We start from the raw sequence: 27,561 nt of genomic DNA on the forward strand, positions 1-27,561 counted from the left end.
AGGCATACCTTGTTTTATTGTGCTTTGCTTTATTGTGCTTTGCAGATAATGAGGTTTTGACAAATTGAAGGTTGTGGCAACAAAGTCTGTTGGCGTCATTTTTCCAACAGCATGTGTTCACTTAGTGTCTCTGTGTTGTATTTTGTTAATTCTTGGAATCGTTCAGATTTTTTCATTATTATTATATCTGTTCTGGTGATCTGTGATCAGTGATCTTTGATGTTAACTTTTTTTTTTTTTTTTGAGGCAGGGTCTCACTCTGTTGCCCAGGTTGGAGTGCAGCAGTGTGATCATAGCTCACTGTAGCCTTGAACTCCTGGGTTTGAGCAGTCCTCCTGGCTCAGCCTACCAAGTAGGACTACAGGTACCTGCCTAGCTAATTTTCAATTTTTAAATTTTTTTAGAGGTGGGGTCTCATTATGTTGGCCAGGCTGGTCTTGAACTCCTGGACTTAAGCAATCCTCTTGCCTTGGCCTCCCAGAACCCTGAGGTTACAGGCTTGAACCACTGTGCCTAGCCTTGATGTTACTATTGTGATTGTTTATTATTTATTTATTTATTTTTGAGACAGGGTCTCACTCTGTCACCCAGGCTGGAGTGCAGTGGTGTGATCTTGGCCCACTGCAACCTCCGCCTCCCAGCCTCAAGTGATCCTTCCACCTCTGCTTCCCAAGTAGCTGGGACTGCAGGCATGTGCCACTGTGCCCAGCTAGTTTTTGTATTTTTTGTAGAGACGAGGTTGGTCTCGAACTCCTAAGCTCAAGTGGCCTGCCCACCTCGGCCTCCCAAAGTGCTGGGATTACAGGTTTGAGCCACTGTGCCCAGCCACTATTGTGATTGTTTTGTGGCAAAATGAAATGCACCTATATAAGATGGTGAACTTAATCGATAAATGTATGTGTTCTGACTGCTCTCACTGGCCATTCCTCCATCTTTCTCCCTCTCCTTGGGCCTCTCCTCTGAGACACAACAATATTGAAATTAGGCCAGTTAATAACCCTACAATGGGGTCGGGTGTGATGGCTCATGCCTGTAATCCCAGCACTTTGGGAGGCTGTGGTGGGTGTGTCACTTGAGGTCAGGAGACCAGCCTGGCCAACATGGTGAAACCCCGTCTCTACTAAAAATATACAAAAATTAGCTAGGTGTGGTGGCGGGTGCCTGTATTCCTAACTACTCAGGAGGCTGAGGCAGGAGAATCACTTGAACCTGGGAGGCTGAAGTTGGGTGAGCTGAGATCACGCCACCGCACTCCAGTGGCAGAGTGAGACTCTGTCTCAAAAACAAAACAAACAAAAAAGCCCTACAATGGCTTCTAAGTGTTAAAGTGAAGAGTTGCACATGTCTCACTTTAAATCAAAAGCTAGAAATCATTAAGCTTAGTGAGGAAGGCATGTCAAAACTGAGACAGGCTGAAAGCTAGGCCTCTTGCACCAAGCAGCCAAGTTGTGAATGCAAAGAAACAATTTTTGAAGGAAATTAAAAGTGCTATTCCAGTGAACACCCAAATGATAAGAAAGCAAAATATCCATATTGCTGATATGAAGAAAGTTTGAGTGGTCTGGATAGAATATAAATCAGCCACGACATTCTCTTAAGCCAAAGCCTAATCCAGAACAAGGCCCCAACTCTTTCAATTCTATGAAGGCTGAGAGGTGAGGAAGCTGCAGAAGAGAAATTTGAAGCTAGCAGAAGTTGATTCATGAGGCTTAAGGAAAGGCTCCATAACATAAAAGTGCAAGGTGAAGCTACAAGTGCTGATTGTAGAAGCTGCAGCAAGTTATCCAGAAGATCTAACTAAGATCCTTGATGAAGGTGGCTACACTGAACAACAGATTTTCAATGTAACAGCCTTCTACTGGAAGAAGATGCCATGGAGGACTTTTATAGTTAGAGAGGAGAAGTCAATGCCTGGCCTCAAAGCTTCAAAGGACAGTCTGACTCTTTTGTTAGGGGCTAATGCAGCTGGTGGCTTGAAGTTGAAGCCAGTGCCCCTTTACCATTCTGAAAATCCTAGGGCCCTTAAGAATTATGTTAAATCGGCCGGGCATGGTGGCTCATGTCTGTAATCCCGGCACTGTGGGAGGCCGAGGCAGGTGGATCACCTGAGGTCAGGAGTTCAAGATCAGGCTGACCAACATGGCGAAACCCCGTCTCTACTAAAAAATACAAAAAATTAGCTGGGCATGGTGGCGGGCGCCTTTAATCCCAGCTACTTGGGAGGCTGAGGCAGGAGAATCGCTTGGATCTGGGAGGCAGAGGTTGCAGTGAGCTGAGATCGCACCACTGCACTCCAGCCTGGGCAATAGAGAGAGACTCTGTCTCAAAAAAAAAAAAAAAAGAATTATGCTAAATCTACTCTGCCTATGCTCTGTAAGTGGAACAACGACTCCTGGATGATAGCACATTTGTTTACAGAATGGTTTACTGAATATTTTAAGCCCACTGTTGAGGCCAACTTCTCAGAAAAAAAAAAAAAATATATATATATATATATATATATTCCTTTCAAAATATTACTGCTCATTGACAGTGCACCTAGTCCCACCCAAGAGTGCTGATGGAAATGTCAAGGAGATTAATGTTGTTTTCATGCCCGCTAACATAACATTCCTTTTGCAGCCCATGGATCAAGGAGTAATTTTGACTTTCAGGTCTTATTTAGAAAATACTTTCCGTAAGGTTAAAACTGTCGTAGGTAGTGATTCTGTGATGGATCTGGGCAAAGTCAATTGAAAACCTTCTGGAAAGGATTCACCATTCTAGATACCATTAAGATCATTTGTGATTCACAGGAAGAGGTCAAAATATACAAATGAACAGGAGTTTCGAAGAAGTGGAATTCAACCCTCATGGATGATTTTGAGGGGTTCAAGACTTCAGTGGAGGTAGTAACTGCAGGTGTGGTAGAAATAGCAAGAGAACTAGACTTAGAAGTGGAGCCTGAAGGTGTGACTGAATGCAGCAATCTCATGATAAAACTTGAAGGGATGAGGAGTTGCTTCTTATGGATGAGCAAAGAAAGTGATTTATTGAGATGGAATCTATTTCTGATGAAGATGCTCTGAACATTGTTGAAATGACAATGAAGGGTTTATACTCTTTCATAAACTTAGTTAATAAAGCAGTGGCAGGGGTTGAGAGTATACTCTGATTTTAAAAGAAATTATTCTCTGGGTAAAACAGTATCAAACAGCATTGCATGCTGCAAAGAAATCTTTAGTGAAGGAAAGACTCAATCAATGAGACAAACTTCATTGTTGTCCTCCTTTAAGAAATTGCCACAGCCACCCCAGCCTTCAGCAGTCACCACCTGGATCAGTCCACAGCCATCAACATCGAGGCAGGACCCGCCACCAGCAAAAAGATTACAACTCCCTGGAAGCTCACATGATCATTAGCATTTTTTAGCAATGAAATATTTTAAAGTTAAGGTATGTACACTGTTTTTTAGAATAATACTGCATACTTAATAGACTATAGTATAATATAAACATAACATTTATATGTACTGGGAAACCAGAAACTTTGTGTGACTCACTTTATTGTGATATTAGCTTTATTGTGGTGGTCTGGAACAGAACCTACAATAGCTCCAGGGTATGCCTGTAAATTAAAATGATAGGATACTGTTTCTCACATTAGAGTAGGAAAATTGAAAAAGCCTGACATGACCAAGTGTTTCTGAGAATGTTCAGTGACAGGACTTTTTTTTTTTTTTGAGATGGAGTCTCACCATGTTGCCCCAGGCTGGATTGCAATGGCTCAATCTTGGCTCACTGCAATCTCTGCCTCCCGGGCTCAAGTGATTCTCCCGCCTCAGCCTCCCGAGTAGCTGGGACTACAGGCGCCCGCCATCATGCCCTGCTAATTTATGTATTTTTAGTAGAGATGGGGTTTCACCATGTTGGCCATGCTGGTCTCGAACTCCTGACCTCAAGTAATCTGCCTGCCTTGGCCTCCCAAAGTGCTAGGATTACAGATGTGAGCCACCGTGCCCAGCCGGACTTTTTTTATACAGTTGGTGGAAGTACTAATTGGTACAATTGATTTGGAGAACAGTTTTACACTATCTTGTCAAGCTGAAGTTGTATGTCTTTATGAGTTGGAAGTTTTGCTTTTTAGAGAAGCTCTTACACATATACAGGTGGAGGTAGAATGTTCATTGCAGCAAAAAATTGAAAACAGCCTCAATTTTTGTCAGCTGGAAGAATGGGTAAATTGTGGTATATTTATACAATGGCACACTGTACAACAGCTACAATGAATGAAACAGAACCATCTTTATAGAATTAAAGCTTAGAAATATAATATCAAATAAAAAGCAAGTTGAAGAATGATATAGGCAGTATGAAATTATTTTTGTGACATGTCAAATCATACTGTATATTATGAATGCCCAACGTGTTTTAATGAATAAATAAATACAGTGGAAACGACCAACTCCAATCCTGGAGTAGTGGTTACCTGCGAAGTTGGGGCATGTTTGAGGGAGAGGGCATTGGAATTGAGAAATTGTATAATGTATCTGTTTCTGTTTTATTTCTTTTTTTAAAAATTGAGGCAAATAAAGCAAAATGCTAATGGATGTTAGATATAGTGGTGTTTGCTATATTTTTCTGTTTGATTTTGCTTGAAATATTTAATAATAGAAATCAATAAGTCTAAGCTGTTTATTACCACAGTACAAAAACTACTTATAAAGCAGTAAGTTAAATAATCTGGTAACTGTTGACCACTCACAATGGTCCAGGCACAGTGCTAAGTACTAGATATTCAGTAATGAGCAACACATATAAAGGCACTACCTTCAGATTGAGGGAGACAGACAATAGATATGTTAATAAATAATTACCTAGATAAAGTGCTATGAGGGAAATAAAGAGGGTGATGAAATAGAGAATAATTGGTAGAGGCTATTTTAAATAGAGTGGTCAGGGAAGGCTTCCTTGAAGAGGTGATATTCTAGCTGGGTGAAACTTGAAAGATAAAACAAATGGTGCAGAAAACTGGGGCAAGAACATTCCAACAAGTCCACAGACTTAGAGGCAGGCAAAGGCTTAGTGGGGTTCCAGGAGCGGAAAGGATATTAGTATGTTTGGAGTGTAGTGAGAAATAAGTTGGAGATGAGGATAGAAGGGTTTGCAAGATGTAGGTCATGTAGAGCCTTGTTGCCATGGTAAGGAGCTTGGGTTTTATTGTAAGAGCAATGGGAAACTATTAAAGAGTTTTAAACAGAGAAGTGACTTTGTAGGATTTGTGTTTCAAAAAAGATTATTCTGGCTGCTGTGTGGATTATAAAGGGGCAAAAGTGAACTCTAGAAAACCATTTAGGGAGGCTGTTATAGTAGTATGGGTAAGAGATGAGGTGGCTCAGTTTAGGGTTGTGGAGGTGGAAAGCCGTGGACACATTTGAGATATATCTGAAGAGAACCTTGAGGCCTTGATGGACTCGTTGGAGAGGAAGAGAAAAGAATTAATGACTAATCTTAAGATTTTGACTTAAGCACAGAGTAGATGACAACTGAAATGATTAAGACTGGAGAAGAGGTTTAGGGGCCAAAATCAAGAGTCCCCTTTTGGACATACTAGTTTGAGAGTCTTGTTATAAACAATTTCCATGTGAAAATGTGAACTAGAGATATAACTATACAAATACAGAGTTCAGGGCAGTAGTCTGGGTGAAAATAGAATTTTATAATATCTTAGACTTAATTGATTGTAAAATGCACCACTATTTTATTTTTTTCCCTCATGATAATGAGGGGAAAAATGCTGCTGATTATACTGTGATACAAGCTTTCTTATTACTTTGAGTATTTTTAATTTATTGAAAGAGCTCTCTGAGAGTTTATTTAAACTGTTAATGCTGTTCAGCCAAAGATCACCAAAACACACCTTGTAGTTAAATAAGTTGGGTTTATTGCTTGTTCCAGTGAGGGAAAACACACATCATAGGGAAACATGTGGTATCTCAGTAAGACAGTGTTAAAAAAGACCTTGTTATATAGGATTTGGGCTTTGTGTGATGGCGGGGGTGTCTAAGGAAGTGGGGTCCGCTATAGATTGGATGTTGACAGAAAGCAGGGACAGTTCTATGATTTGGTATTTTGTGGTTGGCATAGTGACCTGTCATTAGACAAATTTATGCAATGGTCTTGTTTTGTTTAATTTTACCATGGTCTCATAGTAACCTCAAGTTGGTTGGTATTCTTTGAAATTGTCTATGTCCCCAAAAGGGGGAATTAGAAGATGATACAAACTTTTACATACACCCAATTAAGTATTATACAGCTATAACAAGAAAGAGTAAGGTCTTTATGAGCTGATAAGGATTTATTTAGGTGAAAAAAAAAAGCAAGATGTATAAGAATGTATATTGTATGCTACTTTTTGTATAGAAAGAAAGGAAAATAAGAATATCTGTTTTGGCCGGGTGCAGTGGCTCACGCCTGTAATCCCAGCACTTTGGGAGGCCGAGGTGGGCAGACCATGAGGTCAATAGATCGAGACCATCCTGGCCAACATGGTGAAACTGTGTCTCTACTAAAAATACAAAAATTAGCTGGGCGTGGTGGCATGTTCCTGTAGTCCCAGCTACTTGGGAGGCTGAGGCAGGAGAATCGCTTGAACCTGGGAGGCAGAGGTTGCAGTGAGCTGAGATCATGCCACTGCACTCCAGCCTGGCGACAGAGTGAGACTCCATCTCAAAAAAAAAAAAAAAAAAGAAAAGAAAAGAATATCTGTTTTGTATGTTTGTTTGAGACAGGGTCTCACTCTGTCACCCAGGCTGGAGTGCAGTGGTGTGATCCTGGCTCACTGCAGTCTCCACCTCTCAGGCCCAAGTGAACCTCCTACCTCAGTCTCCCAAGTAGCTAGGACTACAGACAGGCACATGCCATCACGCCAGGCTAATTTTTGTATTTTTTGTAGAGACAGGGTTTCACCATGTTGCCCAGGCTGGTTTTGAACTCCTGAGCTCAAGCGATCTACCCACCTTGGTCTCCCAAAGTGCTGGGATTACAGGCATCAGTCACTGTGCCTGGATGAAAATAAGAATATCTAAATATATTTGCAAATTTTTGCAAAACATGCATATACAGAGAATAGATAAACCAGAAATGAGTGAAATGGTTACCGGTATGTGGGGAATAGGAATGTGGTAGAGGAGGATGGGTTTGGGAGCAAGACTTCTGAGGAAATCATTCTATAAAGTTTGAATTTTGAACAATGGGAATGTTTTACATATTCAAAGATAAAATTGTCTTAAAAAAAAACAGGCCGGGCTTGGTGGCTCATGCCTGTAATCTCAGCACTTTGGGAGGCTGAGGCAGGCAGATGACGAGGTCAAGAGATCGAGACCATCCTGGCCAACATGGGGAAACCCTGTCTCTACTAAAAATACAGAAATTAGCTGGGTGCGGTGGCATGTGCCTGTAATCCCAGCTACTTAGGAGGCTGAGGCAGGAGAATCGCTTGAACCCAGGAGGCAGAGGTTGCAGTAAACCGAGATCGTGCCACTGCACTCCAGCCTGGCAACAAAGTGAGACTCTGTCTCTCTAAAAAAAAAAAAAAAGAAAGAAAGAAAAGAAAAAAGCAAATTAAATAAACAGAACCAAAAGGACCTAACTGTATATCAAATTGATGACAAAATCTTACAGATAAATTAATCAATACACATAATATTTGAACACATACTCTGGTACTTTAGTAGATCATGTCCTTTTTAAAAATCAACCTTCCCCCCTTTAAGTGGAATATATTCTAAGGACAAAAAGAACTGCAATTAAATGTTACACTTACAAGGGTTATTTTTCCCTTTTCTTTTTTTTTAAATTGAATACAAATTTTCTTTTTTCTTATTTTCCACAGGGAAACTTCTGCAAGTAATTAGTAGGTTTATTGTTGGTAAAAAATATTGATATTCTAATTCTGAAACTTTTTTGGGATAAAACAAATATATAAATGTACTAATGTTATTAGGAAGCTTTTCACTGTAAAAGATATAAATCTTAAATAACAAGGTAGGGAGAAGCCTTGTAAGAGCTTGAATTGGAAACTTCACTATGACATCGTTTTTTAAATTCCTAGCTAGCCCACTGAAAGATGAACATTGACTATACCTCAGTGTACTTAGATCATGGCTTCTACATTACCATTTCCAACCAAAGAAACTATGCCTCCTTGAAAAAATGGCCAATTATTCCAAATCTGTGCCAGAGAAAGAACAGTATCCTCAAAAGCTACACGGTCATGTCAGAATCATACAGGACTTGATTTGAAGGGATTTCTACTGGCCAAGTCTGTGACAATTTGAACATCAACAAGAGTAATAATGGTAATGGAATTTGGCTGAGTGGATCACAAAAGAAAATCTGTGAGTCGGCGGGGCGTGGTGGATCACACCTGTAATCTCAGCACTTTGGGAGGCCGAGGTGGGCAGATCACAAGGTCAGGAAATCAAGACCATCCTGGCTAACATGGTGAAACCTCGTCTCTACTAAAAATACAAAAAAATTACCCGGGCCTGGTGGTGGGCGCCTGTAGTCCCAGCTACTCAGGAGGCCGAGGCAGGAGAATGGCGTGAACCCGGGAGGCGGAGCTTGCAGTGAGCCGAGATTACATCACTGCACTCCAGCCTGGGTGACAGAGTGGGACTCCATCTCAAAAAAAAGAAAAAAATAAAAAGAAAATCCGTGAGCCCATAGTGATAGTAAAAAAGAAATATAGACCAGAGAGGGTACAGGCTGGTGGTGTTTGCGAAGGCATGATGAGGGATCTAGAGCTGTTCAGTCTCTTTACTGTGACAGTTGGTAGATGAACCTATACATGTGATCAAATTGGATAGAACTTAACACACAGACGCACATGCACATACCTGCAAGCGAATGCAAGTAAAACTGGGAAATCTGAATAACATAGGTGGGTTGTGTCAATGGCAGTATCCTGATTTTGATTTTATACTATAGTTTTGTAAAATGCTACCATTGGGGGAAACTAGGAAAAGTGTACAAGGGATCTCTCAGTACTATTTCTTTTTTAAAAATTTTTATTTTTGTGGGTACACAGTAGGTGTGTATATTTATTTCTTAGAGCTTCATGTGAATCTATATCTCAATAAAAATTTCAATAAAAAAAGGGAGAGGAGAAAAAGGGAAAACTCCTTTTTACAGAAGAATGCCAACTAGAAAATGAAAAAGGAATGATTGAATTAGAAAATTATAATGTTGCCGGGTGCGGTGGCTCACGCCTGTAATCCCAGCACTTTGGGAGTCCGAGGCCAGCAGATCACCAGAGGTCGGGAGTTTGAGACCAACCTGACTAACATGGAGAAACCCTGTCTCTACTAAAGATACAAAATTAGCCGGGCGTGGTTGCACGTGTCTGTAATCCCAGCTGCTCGGGAGGCTGAGGCAGGAGAATTGCTTGAACCCGAGAGGCGGAGGTTGCGGTGAGCCGAGATGGCACCATTGCACTCCAGCCTGGGCAACAAGGGAAATTCTGTCTAAAAAAAAAAAAAAAAAGAAAAAAAATTATAATTTTGTGACCTCCAGTGTAAAATTGCATCAGGTAAGGATTAACAATGGTTGACCGTACCATTGGATGAAAGAGTGTTGTGAGGGAATGGCAGATTACATTATTAGGTAACTTGCTAATTACAAAAGGAAACACTACAGTGGAAAGTTCTGGCAGTCACCTTCTCAATTTAATGATCAAATTTATTGTCACCCTCTAACATAAGGATGCCATAAGTAACCATATCACCTATGAAATATTTTTGTTAAAAATGGTTAATATGAAGGAATGGCCAGACAAATCCAGAATATGATACATTTTACAAGACAATTGGCATGGGCTAATAAATAAAAGTGTAAGTCTGTATTAAATAAAAATAGGCATGACAATCAAGAGGAATGCACGAACCTGGATTGGATCCTGGATTTTTTTTTTTTTTTTTGAGACGGAGTCTCGCTCTGTCGCCCAGGCTGGAGTGTCTCAGCTCATTGGAAGCTCCGCCTCCCGGGTTCACGCCATTCTCCTGCCTCAGCCTCCTGAGTAGCTGGGACTACAGGCGCCTGCCACCAGGCCCGGCTAATTTTTTTTTTTTTGTATTTTTAGTAGAGACAGGGTTTCACCGTGTTAGCCAGGATGGCCTCTATCTCCTGACCTTGTGATCCGCCCGCCTCGGCCTCCCAAAGTGCTGGGATTACAGGCGTGAGCCACCCGCGGCCGGTTCTGGATTTTTTTAAAGTGTAAATGTAGTGGCTTCAGGATAACTGCATCAAGAGTGCCATCAAAATTCGCAATTTATTTCTTCTTTCCCTGAATCTGGGCAGGCCCTCTGGCAGCTTAGTGAATAGAATGCTGGAGAATGATGCTGTGACCAGTTCCAGGCTTACTCTTTGTAAGAGAACTGCCAGCTTCCGCTTCTTCTCTCTTAGACCACTTGCTCTTGAGACATTCCCTCTCGGAACTGAGCAGTCCTGCTGCGGGAGACCCAAGCCACATGGAGTGGCCAAATATAGTTATTCTGGTCTTAGCTGAACTACCAAATGACAACCAGCAACAATTATGAGCTAAGTGAGCGACCCGTCTTGAATGTTCCAGCCCAATATACTATAGCCCCAGCCAACATCACATGGAATAGAACTATATAGCTGAGCCCCAGTCAACCTGTAGAATCATGTAGGATAATAAAATAGTTGTTTTAAGTTAAGTTTTGGAGTGGTTGCGTGCATTACAGTAAATAACAAAAACAATTGAACATCTTTGAGACAATTGTTCATGTAGCTTTTTTATTAGATAATATGGAATTATTGTTCTTAGGTATTAGAAAGCTTTGGTAATTATAAAAGATAATATAATTTCTTAGGAGAGGAAATATGTGGAGGTTAAGTATGATGTCTGCAGCTCATTTTGAAATAATTCAGCAAAAAACTATGCATATAAAAAGCAAATATTGGGAGCTTTCATTATATTTTGTAGAATGGAGGCTACCCCCACCCTAAAAAAACCAAATATGACATTTAGCAATCAATTGGTAGAAGGTATATGAGTTTTCATTATATTATACTATTTTTTCTTTTTTTACTTGAGACAGGGTCTTGCTCTGTCGCCCAGGCTGGAGTCCAGGCTGGTCCCAAACTACTGGCATCAAGTGATCTGCCTGCTTTGGCCTTCCAAAGTGCTGGGATTGCAGGTGTGAGCCACCATGCCTGGCCTAGTTTTTCAATTTTTTTGTAGATTTAAATGTTTTCAAAATAAAACATTGGGGTGAAAAGGATCACATTAAAAATACACAGAGTTTTGGGGTTCCCCGGCAGCCACCAGTGTGCTCAGTGATTTGCTCGAAGGATTCATGGGACTTAGTATATAATTGTACTCATGACTAAGGTTTGTTACAGCTGGAGAATACAGGACAGGATCAGCAAAGGAAAAAAAGCACAAGTGGAGTCTGGAGAAATCCACGTATAAGCCTCTTTATCATTCTTCCTCCTTTGAGGGGGTATATTTGAGCACACTCCACCAGCGACGAAAAATGCAATGACTTATGTATAACTTTTCTGCCCAGGGAAGCCCGTTAGTGATTGAGTTACCAGGATTTTTTTTTTTTTTTTCTTTTTTTTTTTGAGACGGAGTCTCACTCTGTCACCGAGGCTGGAGTGCAGTGGCCTGATCTCGGCTCACTGCAACCTCCGCCTCCTGGGTTCAAGCAATTCTCCTGCCTCAGCCTCTTGAGTAGCTGGGATTACAGGCGCACGCCATCATGCCTGGCTAATTTTTGTATTTTTAGTAGAGACAGGGTTTCACCATATTGGTCAGGCTGGTCTCGAACTCCTGACCTCATGATCCACCCACCTTGGCCTCCCAAAGTGCTGGGATTACAGGCATGAGCCACCGCGCCCGGCCAAGTACCCATGATTTTTATTGGGGGCTTGTTACTTAGGTAACCTCTGCCTAACATGTACCAAAATTTCAGGCTCCTAGAAGGAAAGTTGATATTCACCATAAATCACATTGTTTGTAGGCACAGTTTAGGAACATTGGACCACCCTTATTAGTTAGGTGATGGAGGAAAGCCGAGTTTCTAGATAGATGCCAGCCAAAGGCTGATCTTGGAAGCAGGCCCTTTTAAAGACTGCAGCCTCAGGCTTGCTATATTAACTCTTCTGCACACATACTAATCACATAAATTTGAAGATAAATACTTATGATTTGAATGACAAAGGAAACTCTTGTCTAAAGGGTTAGATAGCAGGTAGTTTATTGTGAACTCTTTGTAGTTCTGCCAGAGATTCTGAAAATGGGATGAATTGATTTCAGTTCACTTAACAGTTATTGAGGCATTAGGTATATGGAAATGAATAAGACACAGTCCCTGCCATCAAAGAAGTCAGGTCAAGAGGGGCAGTTAAACGATCAACAATGATTGTGGAACAGTGTGATAAGTATTATAGTAAAGGTGAATACAAAGTAGGAAGGAAACTGTTGATTCTGATGTTAGGGTGAGGAGGAGAGAACAGGAATTAACATTTGACCTGAACTTTGAAAGAGAAGTAGTGTTCAACAGGCATGGAAACTTAGATGGGCATTTTAGTCAGAGGAAAAAAAGCAACTGGAATGTGAATTCTTACTAGTTGCCAGGGTCTGTGTGTGCTATTATAATTTAATCCTTACAGCAGACCTGTGATGTAAGTGATTTTATTGTTATTTTTAAAATGATGGTTGGGCATGGTGGCTCATGCCTGTAATCCCAGCAGTTTGGTAGGCTGAGGTGGAGGGTTACTTGAGCCCAGGAGTTCGGGACCAGCCTGGGCAACATAGTGAGACTTGTCTCTGCAAAAAATTTAAAAAAGATATTAGCCAGGCATGGTGATGTGGACCTGTAGTCCCGGATACTTGAGAGGCTAAGGTGGGAGGATCCTTGAGCCTGGGAGATGGAGGCTGCAGTGAGCCGAGATTGCACCACTGCACTCCAGCCCTGGGTGACAGAGGGAGATTCTGTCTCAAAAAAAAAAAAAAAAAAAAAAGATGATTAAGATGATTTGAAAGTTTTCGTATTCCCTTTTCCCTCTTCACTCCTTTTTTTGAGACAGGGTCTTAGTCTGTCATCCAGGCTGGAATGCAGTGGTGCAATAAAAGCTCACTGCAGCTTCGACCTCCTGGGCTCAAGTTGTCCTCCCAGCTTAGCCTCCCAAGTAGCTGGGACCGCAGGCATGTGCCACCACACTTGGCTAATTTTTTTATTTTTGTAGAGACGGTCTATGTTGTTCAGGCTGGTCTTGAACTCCTGGGCTCAAGTGATCTTCCTGCGTAGGCCTCCCGAAGTGTTGGGATTATAGGCATGAGCTACCTTGCCCAGCCACTCTCTTTCTCTTTTTATTTTTTAAAAGAATTAGAGACAGGGTCTGACTACTTGCTATGTATGTTCCCCTAGCTGCATTTGAACCCCTGGGTTCAAATGATTCTCCCACTTCAGCCTCCCCGGTAGCTGGGACTATAGGTGCATGGCACCAGGCCTGGCTGTTCATTCCTCCTTTCATAAGCAAAGGCACAGTTTCTTTTCTTGTAAGAGATGGGCTAGGTTGTGTAGATTGAGCTTTCTAATAAAAACAACTAAAAGTGTTGAATAAAAATGTCTTAAAAACATCGAAAAGTTAACAAGGTAGAAATGAAATTGGGAACTCAGATAAGCTGAACGTGGAAACTGCTTTTGCCTTGCGAACATTTGCTCAACTAAGTGAACTTGAACTTTGGTTTTGACAGCCCAACAGGGCGCAGGCAATAGAAGTAAGGTCAAACCCAGCCTGGTGCGGTGGCTCACGGCTGTAGTCCCAGCACTTTGGGAGGCCGAGGTGGGCGGATCACAATGTCAGGAGTTTGAGACCAGCCTGACCAATATGGTGTAATCCCATCTCTGCTGGAAAAAAAAAAAAAAAAAAAAAATTAGCTGGGTGTGGTGGCGCACACCTGTAATCCCAGCTGCTCAGGAGGCTGAAGCAGAAGAATCGCTTGAGCCTGGGAGGTGGAGGTTGCAGTGAATTGAGATGGCGCCACTGTACTCCAGCCTGGGTGACAGAGCGAGATTCCATCTCAAAAAAAAAAAAAAAAAAAAAAAGATCAAAGCCCAAGACCCACCAAAGGTGTAACATGTAATAGGAAATCTTCTCCATAAACCGTATTTCAGAGAGGACTATACACTTAGGGTTAGGATGAACTAGAAATAAGCCCATTCCATCTGCCTGTCTCCAGTTGCCTTAACACTTAGCTAAGTATTAATAGAAGAAAAGGTCCTTGAGAAGTTAAAACTGTAAGTTGGCTCTCAAAGGTTATGTAGCCCAAATTCACACAATTTAGGAGAACCAAAACTCTAAACTTGAGAACCCTCAAGCCATGAATTTAGTTTAAAGTGGCCTCAACTGGTAGGACCCCTAGGTCCCTGGCAGAAGCAAATGCAGATCGATCCTCTGTAGTAGCTATGCTGATATCACACAAAATAGACTTTTAGGCACAAGTGTATTTTTAGAGATAAAAAGGGCAGTTCATAATGATAAGGTTTCAATTTACCAGGAAGATACAACAATATTAAGTTATATGCATCTAGGCTGGACACAGTAGCTCATGCCTGTAATCCCAGCACTTTGGGAGGCCGAGGCAGGCAGATCACCTGAGGTCAGGAGTTCAAGACTAGCCTGGCCAACATGGTGAAACCTCGTCTCTGCAAAAATACAAAAATTAGCCGGGCATGATGGCAGTCGCCTGTAATACCAGCTACTCAGGAGGCTGAGGCAGGAGAATCGCCTGAACCTGGGAGGCAGAGGTTACGGTGAGCCGAGACTGAGCCATTGCACTCCAGCCTGGGTGAATTTTTCAAAAAAAAGAAAGAAAATATTAAACAAGTTCATATCAGATAAAATGGATAAATTCCAAGAAATAAAGACAGTTTCTATAAAAGAGATAGAAAACCTGGATAGCCCAATAACCATTAAATACATGGATTCAGTAGTCAAAAATCTTCCCACAGGGAAACTTGCAGGTCTAAATGGCTTCACCTGGAAGTTCTACCAAGCATTTAAATAAATAATTGCAGTTAATAATTATTTGTTAATCTGTTGCTACATAACAAATCACCCAATATGTAGTGGCTTAAAGCAACAATAGTCGTTTATTGTCTCTCACAGTTTCTATGGGTTAGGACTTCAGGAGGGGCTCTGTGGGGTTGTTCTGGCTTGGAATCTCATGAGGTTGTGGTCAGATGACAGCTGTAGTTGGGGAACACAGAAAGCTAAGCCCACAGAAGAAAAACAAACACCGTGACACTGGGAAGGAGCTGCCTCTTGCTTGTAAACCTTGAGCTGGAAGTAGGAGTTGGGTTGTTTCTCATCCACTGGAAAAAGTGTTAAGTAGTTTCACTTTACATTATGATGCTAAATTGAAGGTATGTAGCAACTTCTGGGAATCAATGAGCAGCCTGGAGAATTTTGACCTCTCCCGAGTCTTGTTTCCTTTGGGGGTTAAGAGAGTCTGGAGCCTCTAAGTTAGAGACACAGGCACAGCGTGTTTCATTTTCATTCACCACCTGCAATCCTCTGCCCTTCCCTCTACCTGTTGGAATTAATTTATCATTCAGGTTGCAGTACAGGTCTCACCTTTGGTGAAGCTTTTCCCCACCACTCTATTCCTGTTGTGCTCTCCCTCTCTCCTAACTCTGCTAACACTCACTGCCTTTTACCACCCTTTTCGTCTTGACCATATGTTTCTTAATAACTATTTGATATCTTCTCACAGAAAGTGCCTCATCTGTCCCACTGGATCCTCTGTTCTACAGCTCAGGGATTGAGTCCTGGAGATCTCTGTATTCCCATGTCATATCTCACATAGCACCTTGCATGACTGGCCATTTTCAGAATGGACTAATTCAGTACTTGATTGTTTGCACAGTTAGAGCAGGTTAGGGTCCTTCTTGCAGGAGTCTGCAGTCTTAGATAGGTACAGACAGACATAGAGAAAGCCTACAGAGATGTGAATAAATGACTAAATATATTTCTGGGGGAGGCACAGAGTAGGAGGTTGAGTCCTTATGGGAGAGGGATGAGGGGAAGAAGCCCCTTGTTTAATCTCATTTTTTCTCTTCATTAAAATGCCTTCTTGCATCCTTGGTCTCTTTTCACAGAACCCTGCCATCAGCATCACTGAAAATGTGCTGCATTTCAAAGGTCAGTATCCCAGCAAATGCTCCCATCTCTATACACAGTTAAGGAGGTGTGGTGGTGGTTTCCCTTTTTTAAAAAAAATGTATGTCTTACTTGTTTTTTGCTGATGTTCACGCCTCTGATCCTCATGAGGTAAGCTAAATTGTTTTGAAATATATGATTAGAAAAGTCAAAGAATTGGTTTAAAATCCTGTTTCCCCCATGGAGAGGCAGTAGATACAGTGAAGGAAAAAAAAAAAAAAACAGAATCCTGGGTTAGAAATCAGGAGACGTGTCTTCTAGCTCTAATTCTGCCACTATCTTGGACAAGTTATTGACTTCTCTGGACCTGTACAATGAAGATGCTGGGTTTTAATCTGTGTTTCTCAAACTCGAGGACCCGTGGACACCTAAGAATGTTTCCACAGGACTCTCAAGGGCTCATGGACCCGAGATTGAGAAACGTGAAGAATTAAATATGGTCACTTTAAGTGATATTTGGCTCCACTGCAGCTGTGAATACAGACACACATACAGCTACTGATTGCATGGCAGTACTTGATTATGAAGTGGCCATCTAGATGATCCAGAATATGCTGCTTTAAAAAAAAAAAGATTATTATGAAAACGTAAAATAGAAAATTTATTTATTTATTTATTTTGAGATTGAGTCTTGCTCTATCACCCAGGCTGGAATGCAGTGGCATGATTTTGGCTCAGTGCAACCTCCGCCTCCTGGGTTCAAGTGATTCTCGTGCCTCAGTCTCCCGAGTAGCTGGGATTACAGGCATCCGCCACCACGCTCAGCTAATTTTTGTATTTTTAGTAGAGACAGGGTTTCACTATGTTGTCCAGGCTGGTCTCGAACTCCTGACCTCAAGTGATCTGCCCACCTCGGCCTCTCAAAGTGCTGGGATTACAGGCATGAGCCACCGTGCCTGTTTTTTGTTTTTTGTTTTTGTTTTTGTTTTTTTTAAATATTTTTTTAAACATTTAAAAAAATAATAATTATTTATTACATCCCTTCTCACCATTCCTAAGAAATTTTCTTGATGAGACTTTGTGGCTCCCTGATACTAGATTAGCAGACCAGTTTGAGAAACACTACACTCTAGATGATGTCTCAGGCCTTTTCAGCTCTGACAGTCTCTGATTCTGTGAATCTGCCTCTATCTGCCTTCTCCTCAGTCCCTCAGCAGATTTACTGCTCTACTGGAGAGGTTGGGATTTCCATTCACTGTCACCCAGTGGGGTAGGATTCTGTCTGCTCTCTGTTCCAGTTCCTGGGATTATTGGAGCATAAAGAGTTTCTGCTTCATGTGAAATTCCATCTACTGTAATATACTTGCATGAAAGTACAGCCTGGCTTTTGTATCTGCTTTTCAAGATGAGAGTAGTCACCACTCAGCTCAGGTTTTTTGGGAATTATATACATTTACATGAAATTTAAAGTGATAAAAGCATATCTTGCCACTTAGACCTTATATACTGTCCTACCTTAAGGAATTTATCGTCACAGAGAATAATTGCTACCTGTAGCGAATATTAGGCAGGTTATTAGTCTACATATGATCAGATAAGGAAAGAGAGTCCCAGAAGGGAACCAAATGGTAAATGAATCAGAGAGGAGAGTGGAAGGGTGGTTCTGCAGCAGCTGCTGGGTCCAGCAGTCACTGGCATCTAGGCATGGTGCCAGCTAGAATTGGGGAAAGGAGCCATGTCAAGGCATAGGGATGGGGCATTGGCCAACTCAGGTACTTCCCTCCTAGTTCCACCTGTCCTTCATAAGCTGCGAAAGATTGTATTTCTTTTTCCTTGTTCCATTTGGGATGTGCTAAAGGAGGAGTCAGCTTCTGCCTTCATTCTCTCTCCCTGGTTGGGAGGTTTTAGATTCAGAGCTGTCCAAGACAACCCAGCATTTCCATGTACCCTGCAGTCAAGATGATACACCCACCAATTTTTGTCTGCTCTAGATTTAGAGCCAAAGTAATTGTGAAAGTTAAATTTATATCCATGTGGCTCCTTTGGCATTGCTTTCTCTATTCTTTTTCCTGCCTGTTATTTGTATGGGGTATCATCAGGGTCACAGTGGAAGATTGGGTAAATACTCCAAAACTGACATCAGAGGACATATGGAGATAAACTTGTGTCAAAGATTTGGCCTATCTAGCTGTTGAGGAGTTCTGCTCACAAGCCCCCACACATTTTAACAGGACCCATTAAGATTTGTGGACTACGTTGCTTCTTGGCCTTTTGGCTACAATCAAGTATGATATTCGTGCCAGGTACAGTGGCTTATGTCTGTAATCCCAGCACTTTGGGAGGCTGAGGCGGGTGGATCACAAGGTCAGCAGATTGAGACCATCCTGGTTAACACGGTGAAACCCCGTCTCTACTAAAAAAAAATTAGCTGGGCATGGTGGCGGGAGCCTGTAGTCCCAGCTACTCGGGAGGCTGAGGCAGGAGAATGGCATGAACCCAGGAGGCGGAGCTTGCAGTGAGCCGAGATCATGCCACTGCACTCCAGCCTGGGCGACAGAGCAAGACTCCGTCTCAAAAAAAAAAAAAATGTGTAATATTCGCATACTTAGGAAAGAACTGCACCAAGCTGGCTTTTGGATGGCCTAGCTCTGCTCAAGTTTGCAGTAACCCACATTTCTTTCTTTATAGCTCAAGGACATGGTGCCAAAGGAGACAATGTCTATGAATTTCATCTGGAGTTCTTAGACCTTGTGAAGCCAGAGGTATGTTCTTTCCTTTCTCACTTCCCTTCCCATTTTAGGAAATGAATACCAGTAGTTTAGTGAAATGGGGAGCAGGGTTTGTGGAGAGAAGAAGATAAAAACCAAAGGGGAATAATAGAGTTCTTTTATTTGGAACAGAGCCCAGGTTTTAGCTGCAGAGGAATGGGAAAGTCAGAGACCCCAAGTTGAGTCAGGGCCCTGCCATTTATTAGCGGTGTGATCTTGAACAAGTCTCTTCACTTCTTCGAGTTCCAGTGTTCTCATGTGTTAAATGAAGGTCTGGACTAAGTGATCACCAGGGTTCCTTCCAGCTCTGATATTCTCTGGTTTTAGTGATGGCAGAGGAATATGGCACCCATTGAGAACAGAGTTACATAGAGTGGTTGAAGCCCCCACCAGGGGTTACTTTCATGTGACTTTGCCACAGGTGCAGGTGAGAAAAATAGAAATCAGAAAGGGCGAAGGCAGCTGGCCTTCAGAAAGAATGCTGCAGATATCATCAAAACTTCCCGTCCCTTAGAGCCTGAGGAAGCTTCTCTCACAAGCAGGGAGAGAATCCAGTAGATGGGGTATTTTGGCTTCTGGAATTACACTTAGCTCTGGTGGCTTGAGCTTCTTGATCTCCATGCGCAGGTGCTCAGTTGTTTTGAGAAAGCATGAATAATAACCAGTGGTACAGTGGGCAGAGAACCTGCCATGGAGCTTCCTTTGGAGAAAAGGGACAGGACATGTAGACAAACAATGAGCTGGAATGGCCTATAAGAATTTGAGTTTAGTTGGGAAGACTCCCCAAATTGACCCCTGTGAAAAAATCTGTAACTGATCCAATACAGTTCTGATCTTGATGCAGGTGTTTCTAAAACCAGGGTCTGCTGAGCCAGGACAGTCATTTTCATGGGAGGAAAATTTATAAGCTGAGGGTAATTGAATGCAGTACCCTTGAGAGGGTGATTGGACATAGTACCTTGCATGATGTGGCTGTGGCAGGAGGTTCATGCTAGTTCCCTCCAGCCTAACCAGGAACTATTTGCCTTTCTTATCCTGATATCCTCCTGTGTCATTCACTGGGGGAATCAGAGAAGGACATTATGTCCTTACCAGTTCTCCATGCCAGCCCTTGGTCTAGATCAACCTTTTTGGCACCAGGGACCAATTTTGTGGAAGGCACTTTTTCCACAGATGGTGGGATGGGGATGGTTTCAGGGTGATTCAAATGCATTACATTTGTTGTGCACTTTATTTCTGTTATTATTACACTGTAATATATAATGAATACAACTCACCATAATGTAGATCAGTGAGAGCCCTGAGCTTGTTTTCTTGCAACTAGACAGTCCCATCTGGGGGTGATGGGAGACAGTGACAGATCATCAGGCATTATAGTCTCATAAAGAGTGAGCAACCTAGATTCCTTGCATGCACAATTCACAATAGAGTTCACGCTCCTATGTGAATCTTGTGCCAATGCTGATCTGACAGGAGGAGGACTTAGGCAATAATGCAAGTGATGGGGAGCGAGTCTAAATATAGGTGAAGTTTCACTCACTTGCCCACCACTCAGCTCCTCCTGTGTGGCCTGATTCCCAACAGGCCATGGACCAGTATCAGTCCGTGGCCCAGGAGTTGGAGACCCCTGGTCTAGATGTTCCCTTTGCGTCAGGACTTGCAGGACCAGAGAAAGAAGGAGAATAAATATATCCTGCAGCTTCTATGTGCGGCGCCCCTGGCATGGTGCTGCTTCAGGGAACGGAAGAGGGCATTCTCACATTTTCACTTTCTCTCCTAGCCTGTTTACAAACTGACCCAGAGGCAGGTAAACATTACAGTACAGAAGAAAGTGAGTCAGTGGTGGGAGAGACTCACGAAGCAGGAAAAGCGACCACTGTTTTTGGCTCCTGACTTTGATCGTTGGCTGGATGAATCTGATGCGGAAATGGAGCTCAGAGCTAAGGTTAGTAAGGATCCTAGGATCTAGCCATTGAGGACAAATCATGGGGAACCCACGTTATTCAGGCCACTTCAGATACCTCTCAGGGTCTGAAAGAATAGCTACAAAGTTACAAATTCATTTAAAGACCTGGTGACGTGATTTTCAAGAAGTTTTGGCTATGTATTTTGTAGACTGTCCTTCAGTTGAAATCTGTCTGATGTTTCTCTTACAACTAGACTAAGGTGATAGATATTGAGAAGACCACTGAAGTAAAGTGCAATTCTTATCACATCATATCAAGAGTACATACGGCCGGGCACGGTGGCTCACACCTGTAATCCCAGCACTTTGGGAGGCCAAGGTGCGCGGATCACGAGGTCAGGAGATTGAGACCATCCTGGCTAGCACAGTGAAACCCTGTCTCTACTAAAAATACAAAAAATTAGCCGGGCGTGGTGGCGCATGCCTGTAGTCGCAGCTGCTCAGGAGGCTGAGGCAGGAGAATGGCGTGAACTCGGGAGGCGGAGCTTGCCGTGAGCCGAGATCACGCCACTGCACTCCAGCCTGGGCAACAGAGCGAGAGTCTCAAAAAAAAAAAAAGTACATACTGTCAACATGACACATCACTGTTGATATTAACCATGGGTTAGCCGGCTTGAGGTGACGCTCATCAGGTTTCTCCACTATAAGGTTATTTTCCTCTTGCCACTCCTTGGAAGGAAGTCACTATGTGTAGCCTACATTTAAGGAGCAGGGAGTTATGCTTCCTGTCCTTTAGATGGAGGGAGTATCTACATAATTTATTTGGAATTCTTCTGCATAGGAGAATAATTATGCATGTCTATTGTCTCCCATTTATTTATTCAATCATTTATTTATATCATGTGAGTACATGGGTATTTATTTTATACTTTGAGTTATAATCTAATATTATTTATTTTGTTGCTCAAATTCTTCCAGCTTTGGCACTAACTGGCCTTTGGTTATGTCCTCATCCTGCCCATCTTTCATTTGGCTTTTGTATCTTTTTGAGAAAGCGCCATCATTATGGGACTGTTTTTTTTTTTTTTTTTTTTTTTTTTTTTTTTGAGCACTTCCTTACTTTCTGGCACTATAAGCTGCTCCAGGCTTATCTTGCATGTATGTTTCCTGCTCCAGCCCTGGAACAGCCATTTCTTCAAGGAGCTCTGTTCTTATTGTGGAATAGCATTGGAAACCAAGATCTGGGTGCCGGGTATGCTCATTGCTACCAGGTTGCCATTGCTTTTAAGTTCTCTTCACTGACAGAACAAGAAAATATATGTTTGGATACTAACCCATGCATACACATACACCTGTAAATATTTCTGTATGGATCCATCTGTATCTCTGTTAAGCTAAACGTGAGTTCATAGTGATGTTGGAAACATGATCTTAGCTTCTGGAAAAATTATACTAAAATTCTAGAAGTCTTGAAAAATAAAATAGCAGTCTACCTCCTGCCTTAAACTTCTGTTTCATTTCTCTGACTGCGACAGATCTTCTGGATGTCCTTTCCAGCTTTAAGATTCCAAGGTCACTTGTCAGTTTGGAAGCCAGCTCATTGGGTTAATTTTGTGAACAATGGATGGGCACCTGTGATGCTAATGCTGCTTAGTAAGCAGGAGTCAGGCGTTTGGCCCTATGACCCAGAATATTTTTCCCAATGATGCACTGACCCCAACTGGAGGAGTTGGCTTTGAGGGAGTCAGATTACTCAGCCAGCATATGGACTTTTGCAAGCATCTGGGAATTCTAACTTGTGTTCTTGGAAAACTTTTGTCTAAATTCTAGGAAGAAGAGCGCCTAAATAAACTCCGACTGGAAAGCGAAGGCTCTCCTGAAAGTAAGTTGTGCTGCTGCCATGGTAGTTACCAGTTAACTTGTGCTAGTGTTGGAAGTATGGATAATTGTGATGTGGCAGGAGAGCTGATGATTTCATCCCGGTGAGCTGTGTGGGTGAGTTTATGAAAAAGCTTTTAGGTCCAGTGCTTAAGGTCTGCACCACCCACGTCAGAATCCTTACCTTTAATGTGTCCTTTGTGTTTTGGTTGTTATTTCATGAGTACACCAAGGCTAGTGTAGCAGAATGAAAGAATTCCTGGACTGGCCTTATGGCAGATGGCAACCAAATCCTGCAGAGACTTGTGGAAATGATTGCATGGATCCAAGGCTACACTCCTTCAGCCTGGTGTTTTTCTCCCAGCTGAAATCTCAAAGGCTGTACGATACATAAGTGTGGTTGTCAGCCTGAAAGATGGAGAGTATTCTGTGTAGTCCTGCTATTCATTAACCTTTAACAAATCAATTTCTGTTTCCGTCTAACCACTTTAAGCAGGAAGCTCTGTAAGTGTATTATCTTCTGGGTGATGTAGTTAGATTAAATTCAGCAGCTATCTGTTAAAGTCATGCTGTGTGGCAAGCATTGTGCTGGGCCCTTGACTAAGAGCCAGAGGGATCCATCGTAGCGCCTATACTCAAAAGGGCTTACATTCTTAGTGGGAGAACTGCAGGTCTATGTAAAACTACCTCTGAAAAGCAGAATGAAATAAGTCCTTCTTACTTGTTCTAAGTTGAAATTTTTCAAATTTTAGTGATACTTATCTAGCATGCCATAAATAAGGGAGGGGAAAGTTTTGGAGCAGTAGTTTTCAAACTGTGTTCCATGGTGCCCCAGGGGGTTCCCAGAGATGCTTTGGAGGAGTAGATCACACAAACAGGTCTACCTCAGTCAGAGCAGCTCTCTTTTGAGTGTTACGTGTCGGCATTCCGAATAAGGTTTCTTTTGAGAAGGAATTTAAAAAAATATTTGAATAGCGACTACCTTAGGGGAATATTCTTTTAGGAAAGTCGAGGAGGGGAGAGGATCAGTGGAGGCAAAGAATAATAACATAAAAAAGCCACTTTGAGATTTAAATTAATGTTTTGGTGTCTTAAAGGGATAAACTTCAAAAGTAGATAAAAATTCTAATATATGGATTTTTTTGGGTGTTAGGTAAAGCTTTAACTGTTTTACCTAAATTCATAAAGTTTTCTGAACAAGAAAGTTCTTTATGGTGGGGAAGTGTAATAGATTTTTGTAGTTTTGAAGAAATAACTTTTAATTAGCTAAATGTTGCTAGAAGTCTGACATTTTTTGGAGTCTTAGGATAAGGCTGTGTTTGTTTTTTTTTTTTTTTTTGAGATGGGGTCTTGCTATGCTGTCCAGGCTGATCTTAAGATCCTGGGCTCAAGTGATCCTTCTACCTCAGCCTCCCAAGTAGCTGGGATTACAGGCATATGCCACTGTGCCTGGCTTAGGCTGCTTTTGATTGACCACATTATTAAATGTGATTATTTGAGGACCAACCAGATGTCTTTGCAGAATATCTGTAGCCTAGGAATAAATATGTAGCAGCAAAATCTGAACACCATAGATCTTCTCTTAAGAACTGTCCTTTTCTTTACCCTACTCCTTTGACTCAACAATGACTCTGTCAAAGCCTCTTGTTTCTTCCTTTACTCTGTAATTGGCTGTATCTTCATGAATCTTAGGCTGCAGATAAAATTAATGTGCCTTATTTTCCTGCATGTTGGTTTGAAATTGTCCTGCTTTGGTTATGTCCTCAGTCTGCCCATCTTTCAAAGCCCAGATCAGGCAAAGTATGATGGCTCATGCCTCTAATCCCAGCACTTTGGGAGACTGAGGCGGGAGGATCTTTTAGGCCGGAGTTCGAGATCAGCCTGGGCAACGTAGCAAGACTGTGTTTCTACAAAACATAATGGAATATAAAATTAGCAAGGTGTGGTGGCACAGACCTGTAGAACTAACTACTTGGGAGGTGAGGTGGGAGGATGGGTTGACTCCAGGAGGTCAGGGCTGCAGAGAGCTATGGTCCCACCACTGCATTCTAACCTGGGAACAGAGTGAGACCCTATCTCAAAAAAAAAAAAAAAAAAAAAAAAAAAAGCCCAGATTAGATACCAGCTTTATCCATGTAGACTAGCTTGATGCCTACTTCTCCAGCCTAATGTCGTTTTTTCACCTTGAAAGTTTCACAAGACATTACTTGTTACTCCCCACCTGGTATTACAGTTTTTAGATTGTAAGCTCTGAGGGCAGCCTTGAACTACCTTTGTATCCCAGTAGTTCTTCTCACAGTACCTTGCACATTGTAGGTATTCAGTTAATGCTTGGTTGAGTGAATATATAACCAAATATCAGGATTTTTTTTTCATTTACTGTATCTGTCTCTTTGAGCTAGTTTGACCTCAGTGACCTTAAAGAAATTCCAGAAAAGAAGAAATTATGGATTATATTAAGATGACTGGAGGGCCAGGCACGGTGGCTCATGCCTGTAATCCCAGCACTTTGGGAGGCCAAGGTGGGCAGATCACCTGAGGTTAGGAGTTTGAGACCAACCTGGCCAACATGATGAAACCCTGTCTCTGCTAAAATACAAAAATTAGCTGGGCATGGTGGCGGATGCCTGTAATCTCAGCTATTCGGGAGGCTGAGGCAGGAGAATTGCTTCAACCTGGGAGGTGGAGCGTGCAGTGAGCCGAGATTGTGCCACTGCACTCCAGCCTGGGTGGCAGAGCAAGACTCTGTCTCAAAAAAAGAAAAAGAAAAAAAAAATTGAGCCGGAGCTGAGGAAATCTTTATTTCCTTTTTGTAATGCCTCTTCAGATGGCCACTCATTTTTTTGCCAGGTGTTATGGAAAAAATACAACACTACAACACTCAACTGCTTTTTCCTATTTTCTTACTCAACAACAATCAACACAGAAGACTTCAGTGACCAAGTGGGTGGGTTTTTTCCCCCACACACCAAGCAAGCAATGAGTTCTGCAGCAGACACCAGCTGGGTGCCCTCTGATTCAATTCTGACACTGTTTACCTAGAGATAGCATCAGATTCCCACAGGTGGAGGGCTCAGTCCCCAAGACACACCCCTGCCCCCAGCCTGTCCCGAGTCTGGGCCTCCAGAACTTGTGACCAATAGGCTGTAAATTATGGTTCCCACAACCCGCTCCTGTGGTTTGATTGATTTGCTAGCGTGGCTCCACAGAACTCAGGTAAACACATTTGTTCGTTTATTATAAGGGATATTATGAAGGATACAGATGAAGAGATTAGGAGGAAGTATGGAGGAAGTGGCACGGAGCTTCCATGCCCTCCCCAGGTGTGCCACCCTCCAGGAACCTCCATGTGTTCAGCTGTCTGGAAGCTGACTAAACCCTGTCCCCTTGGGCCTTTTATGGAGACTTCATCGGATAGGCATGACTGAAGCGTGTTGAACTGTGTTGAAATGTGACTGGACAAAAAGGGTCTGACCTAAACCCAGCAAGGCCTATTCTTCTCAGCCTCTCTGTGCAGTGTTCCCTCCTCCAGAGTATGAGGCAAGACCCTCTCTGGAATGAGGGTCTTAGGACCCACAATCAGATTAGAGTCATGCCTTGGGCAGCTGAAAGGAAGGCAGGGAAGGTCACAGAGGGAGATTCTGTTGTCTGAGGCCTAAAGTGTGTCCCAACATTATAACAAAAAACTGTAACAAGGGCTGTGGGAGTTATAAGCCAGAAACCATTGCCGAAAACCTATATATACATATACACATATCATAATATCACACCAGGGGTAATATTTTTTTCTTGGGTTTGTTATGTCTGTATACCTCTTCTTCAAGGCTGGGAAAGGAAGTCCTGCTGAAAATACATGCTGGAGAGCAATGTTCCTTGTATGTTTCTCTGTGGGAGTAGGAGCCCAGGCTGGTGAGGACCTGGACCAGGTATTTGTGTGGGAGCTTAGGAGCATTCAGGAAGGAAAAAGGGTTGAAGTCATCCAGATATGCCTCATACACCTGTCTCCTGCTGGGACTATTGCTTTTAATAGCTTACTGCTTTGCTTTGCTTTACAGCTCTTACAAACTTAAGGAAAGGATACCTGTTTATGTATAATCTTGTGCAATTCTTGGGATTCTCCTGGATCTTTGTCAACCTGACTGTGCGATTCTGTATCTTGGGAAAAGGCAAGTAAGACATTTTTGGATTAATTTTCCCTTTCTCAGTAGTTTGGCCCAGTATTCACCAAAGGGAGCACTCTGCCTTTGATGTTAATAATAACCCCTGCATTTGTGCAGCACCCTCTACTTTTCGTTGTGCTTTCATAGCTCTTATTTCCCATGGCCTTGTGAAATAAGCTGACTGGTATTCTTTCCATTTAACAGGTAATAAAATATAGGCCTAGAGATGGTCAAAAATGGTTCACATCCATAGCTAGCCAGAGCCACATCTTGGGCTAGAATCCTTTTGTAAAAATGTTCACTAACAACTAAATAAATTGATGTGATACTTCCAGTGCCAAAGTTATGCAAGGCCAAAAGGGTTCTCACCCTTTTGGAGCCTAAATACGTTCTAAAATGAACTATTCTAAAACAGAATAAAAAGAGCATCATAAAGATATTAGTTCTTCTTAAGTTAATTTATGTGTTTAGCAGGATTCTGGCTTTGACCAGTGGCATTCCATTGGTAAATGCCAATGGGAAATTTTTGAGAATTTGATCTAAAGTATTCTGAAATTTTATTTGATGAATAAATAGGTAATAAAATTTAGGAGAAGAAAGAGTAATGGGAGAGGATTTTTCTACCTGATAATGAAAGTATGGACCAGGTGTAGTAGCTCATACCTGTAATCCCA

General features: G+C 42.1%; 1 protein-coding gene across 1 annotated transcript in view; it reads left to right on the forward strand.

Annotated features, from left to right (window-relative positions):
• The window catches only part of HACD3 (3-hydroxyacyl-CoA dehydratase 3), a 47,372-nt gene that overhangs the window by 5,071 nt on the left and 14,740 nt on the right, over positions 1–27,561 (forward strand). Inside the window, exons 2-6 of the mRNA XM_003827985.5 lie at positions 16,175–16,217; positions 18,864–18,937; positions 20,724–20,888; positions 22,680–22,731; positions 26,783–26,893. Coding sequence (XP_003828033.1) covers positions 16,175–16,217; positions 18,864–18,937; positions 20,724–20,888; positions 22,680–22,731; positions 26,783–26,893 — 445 coding nt within the window. The remainder of the gene's footprint in view (positions 1–16,174; positions 16,218–18,863; positions 18,938–20,723; positions 20,889–22,679; positions 22,732–26,782; positions 26,894–27,561) is intronic.

The sequence above is a fragment of the Pan paniscus genome, chromosome 16, assembly GCF_029289425.2.
Source record: "Pan paniscus chromosome 16, NHGRI_mPanPan1-v2.0_pri, whole genome shotgun sequence".
Taxonomy (NCBI): Eukaryota; Metazoa; Chordata; class Mammalia; order Primates; family Hominidae; genus Pan; species Pan paniscus.